Source organism: Prunus dulcis, chromosome 5 (assembly GCF_902201215.1).
Source record: "Prunus dulcis chromosome 5, ALMONDv2, whole genome shotgun sequence".
NCBI classification, from domain to species: domain Eukaryota; kingdom Viridiplantae; phylum Streptophyta; class Magnoliopsida; order Rosales; family Rosaceae; genus Prunus; species Prunus dulcis.
This window is the reverse complement of record NC_047654.1, coordinates 5,674,238-5,680,670: the sequence shown is the minus strand read 5'-3', so window position 1 is coordinate 5,680,670 and position 6,433 is coordinate 5,674,238. Positions and strand designations below refer to the sequence as shown.

Genomic DNA, 6,433 nt, shown 5'->3' with positions numbered 1-6,433 from the left:
TGCGCTACTTCCCCCATCAACATCACTCTTTTTACCATCGAATTGGCAACGCAGAGGGTCACCACTAACGCGTCGTTGTGAGGGAACTCAATTTCCTCCATATCTTTCTGCGTGAATGAGATGACTTTAATCTTCTCCAAGGCTTTGGCAGATTCAGAAGCAGATGCGATCCTGTTTATGCGTTTCACCTTTTCGGCTCGTCTTTTTTCGAATCGGGATCGAGCCTCTTTTCCTTCCACGGGATTCGGTCGACCGTGGATGGTGTTGATCTCCAGCAGTTCTTCATTTACGATATTGCTGGTCATTGTTTTTGACCGACCCTATTCATTTGCCCTATTCTCAGGTTCAGTGCGGTACTGGGATAACATTCCTTTTCTCAACATTGCCTCTACCTGGTACCTGAGACTTCGACACTCATCAGTAGTATGTCCAAAGTCGTTATGATGGGCGCACATCTTGTTCCTGTCTCGCTTTTCTGGGGATTCGCGGATCGCAGACGGCGTTCGAAATATATCTTTGCCCTTGTTCTCGTGAAAAAGTTTGGCTAAACTCACCGTGAGCCTGGTGAAGGGTCGGCTTTGCCTAGGTCCGTTACTAGGCTCTTGTCTCAAGGAATATCGCTTCATCTCCACCTTTTTCTTCGATGGAGGCTTTGGGATCACAATGGTGGAAATGGCTCGTTTTGACTGGGTGAGCTCTTCTTCTTCTAGTCTGATGATTCCATCCGCTCGGGCCATTACTTCCCTCATATCCACCGGTGGGGTCTTCACTAGAGACCTGTGCATCTTTGTTCCAGGTATGACCCCCTCGCGAAATGCCAATGAAGCAGTATGAGAATCGCACTCCTCAAGAGTAGACATTTCCTCCGTAAAACACCTCAAGTAGTCTTTAAGGCTTTCTCCAGTACTTTGCTTTGTACTAAATAGGATCATGACATCTTTTCTCCTCTTTTGATTGCAAATGTACTGAGATATGAACATTTCACATAGTTGGGTGAAACCGCCAATAGACCTTGGTTTCAGCTGTCTAAACCAGATCAGGGCCGATCCTGACAAGCTTGAGGGGAACAACTAACATAACAGGGCCTCGTCATCTCCTTCGAGCACCATTTGTTGTTGGAAATGGTAGATATGCTCAATGGGATCGGTAGTACCCTCGAACAGCTTAAACTTAGGTTGGGTGAACTTAACTGGCTTCTTGGCTTTCAGGATGTCTTCCGTGAATGGCGACTTGCAAATTCGTTTCGCCGCCTCCAAAGCTAGTTCTGCGGGTGTTTGCGGCTTGTACCCTCTGACAATCTTCTCGATCTGATTGCGCAAATCAGTGTTCTTTGCCCTCTTCGCCATTTCATGAAGATCGCGATCTTTGTCTTAATCTTCTGCCATGGCCTTGTCCCGAACGATCTGATTGCGCAAATCAGTGTTCTTTGCCCTCTTCGCCATTTCATGCGCGATCTTTGTCTTGATCTTCTGCCATGGCCTTGTCCCGGACGCTCTGGAGGTGTCTCCCTCAGAGATCTCATGTCTCTGCTTCCTCTTGCCCTATTTTGGGCCCTCATGGCGAGCAGTGTTCTGCGCCTTCTCCAGAGCTTTCTCCGCTACCTTTCTCGTTTCACGCAGCTCTTTCATGATTTCCCTCAATTGGATAACAGCAAGGCTTGGTTCCCCATCCTGGGAGTTGGACCTTACGCTTCCAGTTCGGGGAGTGGACGTCGCATTCCCCGGGATGGAAGTGTTTGGAGTTCCCTGTGCAGGTTCAGTCATATTTATGATCAACTTTGCGAGATTCCCATAGACGGCGCCAACTGTTGGAGCAGGATTTCTTTCAAGAAGAAATACCTCCACAGGTTCTTCACTGAAGTCCGCACGCTTCCTTGGTCGAAAGAAAACTCCGGACTTTGTTCCCGAGGTCGAAAGATGGAAGAGGGGTGAGTACCTGCAAAAGTCACTCTGACACTCAAGTCAGTATTTGTACAGCGTACTCTTAGTGTTTAATTCAATTTTTGTCCCCTTTGGCTGGAGGTCTAGCCAGGTTTTTATAGCGTTTCGAGTTCTTGGGTTTGGCCATGCTTTCCTAGCCTTGCGCATCTCGTCCCCCACTTCATGGTAGTGGGTCAGATGAGTTGTAGTGGGATCAGATGAGTGATTTGCGTCATCCTCGTTCCGCACTTCTCTAGTGGGAGGGAAGCTCGATCATCCCACGTCTTTTGGTTGTGGCATATGGGTAAGCTACGTCAAATGAGATTTGGTCCCCACAGGACTTTTGCAGGTACTCACCCCTCTTCCATCGTTCGACCTCGGGAACAAAGTCCGGAGTTCTCTTTCGACTAAGGAAGCGTGCGGACTTCAGTCAAGAACCTGTGGAGGATAACATAGCATATCTACGAAATTTAGTTACAAACGAAAAGGAAGTTCAACGGAATAGAAATAAGTAGAAGTTTCCCCTACACAAGCTTGGGCTCGGAGTTCATGCCTTGATACGGGCGCTTTTATAACCTCATTAACCAATTATCCATTACCAAACAAATCAATTTTCCACCAATATCACTACTACACCCAATATCACAGCATCAAAACAAATCCAAGTTTTCAACAATATGCCATAAACACCATTCAAATCCCACATATTTATCATTGGCAAACAACGCCAGTAATACTATCCGGTGCTGTAAGGCCACAAGTAAAATATACACGCAAACCCATAATTCTTGGAAACTTAACGTGTACACACAACCTTGGAAAGGTCCTACAACCACTCTAGTACCTTCACAAAGGATGAGACGGTCCCAAAAGACACGTGGTCAACAGTTGGTCAAATTCTCCTTTTTTTTTCAATCGGGCCCTCGACCTCCGATTTCTTACCTGACAGTTCCTACAGGTTCAACAAAGTTCACTAAACACGTCTTGCAAGTTTGGTCCAGAACAAACTGTCGGATCACTCGCGATCGCACGATAGGACAGTCACAGTTTTACATAATCTTTGAATCAGTGATTCGGAGCATCTGGGACCCCGATTCCCGATCCGTGAATTCCTACACAATCCTAGAGGAACATAGATCAACATCTTTGTATGTGGAGCCGATCTGAGGGTCCGAACATATCGAACCAGGATAACGCCTAATGTGCGTAAATTCGACTGATCATCAAATGATATCCAAATTAGAATCCGAGCATACTGTCGTGCTCGGGACAACAAGTGGATCATTTCAGGACCATATGGGCGACCCAAATATGGCCCACGCACCTGCAGCGCGTGGGTGTCTTGAGAAAATTCCGGCAACATGAAATTTCTCAAAACACCTATCAATACCTATACCTACATGATCAGGACAACTAGTGGATCGAGCTTCAAAAACCCAAAATTGATCCAAATCACCTGGATAGACAGCTAGAGCTCATTGAGAGGATGATGCACTTATGTTAATCTTAACTTCTTCGTTAAAACTCCGATTTGAGCCCACTACGTGTTTAAAATTCGTATCGACGTGCTCTACGCAATAGTGCCATTCATTCCCCCAAATTCCTATCGGATTAAAAGTGATCAAAATAACCCTACCCCCAAGGGGCAAAATTGTAATTTTGCAATTAATTAAATTAAATTAATTGTAAAGTTGGGTCGGGATGTTACATATAGCTCTCTATCTCCCTTTTCCTTCTAACCTCGTTTAATATATTATAAAAACATTATAAAAGATAAAACAAAGGTTAATCTCTTGAATTGCCCCGTAAACTTGTACATAACTCTCAATTGACCTCCTGACCTTTTTTTTTTTTAGGGAATTAAGGGCTCGAATTAAATTTTATCATCAATGTTCCCCCAATGTCAAAATTCAAACATTTCATCCATTAATCCGTCCATTAGACTCACGTTGACTCTCTTTTGAGGGTTATTTTGGTCATTCAGCGCCCTTTTGAGGGTTATTTTGGTCATTCGGATAAGATTTTCGGTTTTAAATTTCAAATAAATTTCAAATTTCAGATGAATTTCAAATTTCAGATAAAATTTTCGCCCTCTAAAATTGCGCCACGTGTCATCTCTATTTGCCTAAAAAAGTAGTTGTAATTCATGTTTTTTATTTTATTAGTTGTATTGATTTTCTTGTAGCGAATAAAGAAAACATTCAATAAAATACATTTTTATTCAAAACATTCCATACATAAAAAGCAAACCACAACCAAAGCATAAAAAATAAACAAACCACAACCAAAGCATTAAAAAAAAAAAGTATAACTAAAAATACAACATAAACATAATAAATAAATAAAACATCTTCACTTCACTTCATTTACCTTCATTACCTTTCATCGCCCATAAATGCTCCATGAAGTCAACTTGACGTCATTCATGAATATACGACGATTGCATTTCCGTGTATCGATCAATCATACGGGGCATGAAACTACCGTCCCTAACCAACGGTTCATGCTGCACTGGTTCTCCATTTGGCCCCATGGGTTTTTCCTAAATTCGTGTCAAGGCCGTGTTCATGGGATCCGGTTCGTACACGTCTGCAGCATCGTAATCATACTCATCCTCCACAATCATGTTATGGAGGATGATGCATGTCATCATTATGCTCCTCAGCACCTCCTCATCAAACAGACGTTCTGCGCCCCTAATAATAGCCCACTGGGCTTGGAGGATACCAAAGCACCTCTACACATCTTTATTGTAACCCTCTTGATATGTAGCAAATAATTTTTGCTTCTGGGATCGGGGATGTAGAATTGATTTCATAAATGTGATCCACCTGGGGTAGATGCTGTCAGTTAGATAATACCCATTATGGTAGACGGTATTGTTGATTTCATAGATGATATTCAGGGCTTCACCTCTCAAAACATCATTGAACACGGGGGATTGACCCAGGACGTTCAAGTCGTTTTGAGATCCGGCAACTCCGAAGAAGGTGTGCCAAATCCATGTATCAAATCCAGCAACGGCTTCAAGGATGATATTTTTCTGCTCTTTTCTATTTCCATAATCTCATTGCCAAGCAGTTGGGTAATTCTTCCATTGCCAGTGCATGCAGTCGATGCTACCAATCATTCATGGAAATCCTCGAGCTTTGGCTTTTTGTAGAAACCGTTGGCGGCTACTATAGCGCTAGCATTCAATTTTTTTAAACGTTGGTAAAAAAAATTCAAACCGCAACAGCTGACGCCACTTCCTGCCTGGGCTAGCTTTTGTTGCTGGAATATAGTACCTACTGCACAAGTTGTGGTTATTGCTAAAGGATAGATGAAGCAGGAAAGCAGCCTCGCCGACCAATAAAAATCGCAATAACAAAACAAAACAGAAAGAAAAAAAAAAGAAGCAAACCCATTCTTCTCAAGAGCAAGCTTGGCAGCTCCAATGTTACCTTCACGAAGCATGGGAAGCTCAGATGGAGACCAAGCAAAGTAGAACCCATCATCTCCACCGTAACTTGCTTTATATTTTTATGCTGAGGAAGCCCCATCTGGTTTGTGAATTTTTTTATGTTTGAATTGATATTCTCATCAGCAAACTCATCTTGGTGAGTTTTGACAGAATCTGTTGTTACTGGCAAGCTGCTATGGTGGTGGTCTCTGCAAGGCTGAGGCTGCCAAATCGATGAAGACCCAAGGAATACATCGAAAAGCCTGGTGAGGTTGACAATGAAGAACCCGCTCTGAATGACCAAAATAACCTTCAAAAGAGAGTAAACGTGAGTTGAATGACAGATTAATTGATGAAATGTTCGAATTTTGATGGTGGAAGGAATATTGATAATAAAATTTAATTCGAGTCTTTAACTCGCTAAAAAAAAAGGTTATGGGGTAAATTGAGAGTTATGTACAAGTTCAAGGGCAATTCAACAGATTACCCTAAAACAAAAGCAAAAATAGAGTTACCAAACATGCACTTAGCTTATCAAAAGAACTTGGGCTTAGATGTGAATTAAAGAGAGGCCATGATCAGCAATGACTATTAAAAAGTTTATTAAGAAAAGGTTACTTTATGTTATAGTCTTTACAGATTGACCGGTAAAGTTGTTGTAGTTAGATTGTTGCTGTCAGAAGAAAGCCAAATAAGATTTCAAAAGCTCCAATCTGCTTTGGCAACTGGAAAATCCCAGACATGTTTGGATTTTTAACAAGTTCACAAGCTAAGAAAGACAGGAAGACAAGAAAGAAGCGTACTGGCTCTACTACCAGTAACAAAATAAAAGCTGTTAGAAAAAGCTTGAAGGTAATTGAAAACTTTAATTATATTTATTTGGTTTTTAGATCATTATTTATGTTGTTATAAGAGTCACATTTGCTAATTAGTTTGAAAATTCAATCTAAACTCAAATCCTTTCAGGTGCAAAAGCAACGAGGAGTTTTTTTCCAAGATGTACTCATCTACAAAACGAAAGTGAAACTTTAAGTTAACAACCTATGTAATTTATTTATTTTTACAAAGACCA

General features: G+C 41.8%; 1 protein-coding gene across 1 annotated transcript; it reads right to left on the bottom strand.

The window, feature by feature from the left end:
* Nucleotides 1-320: 320 nt before the first annotated feature.
* On the bottom strand, nt 321-1,346 carry LOC117628892. The gene is made up of 2 exons (XM_034361442.1): nt 1,154-1,346; nt 321-1,048 (listed from the first exon to the last, which is right to left on the bottom strand). The coding sequence occupies exons 1-2, from the start codon at nt 1,344-1,346 to the stop codon at nt 321-323; spliced, it is 921 nt and encodes a 306-aa protein (XP_034217333.1).
* Between the last annotated feature and the right edge of the window lie 5,087 nt (nt 1,347-6,433).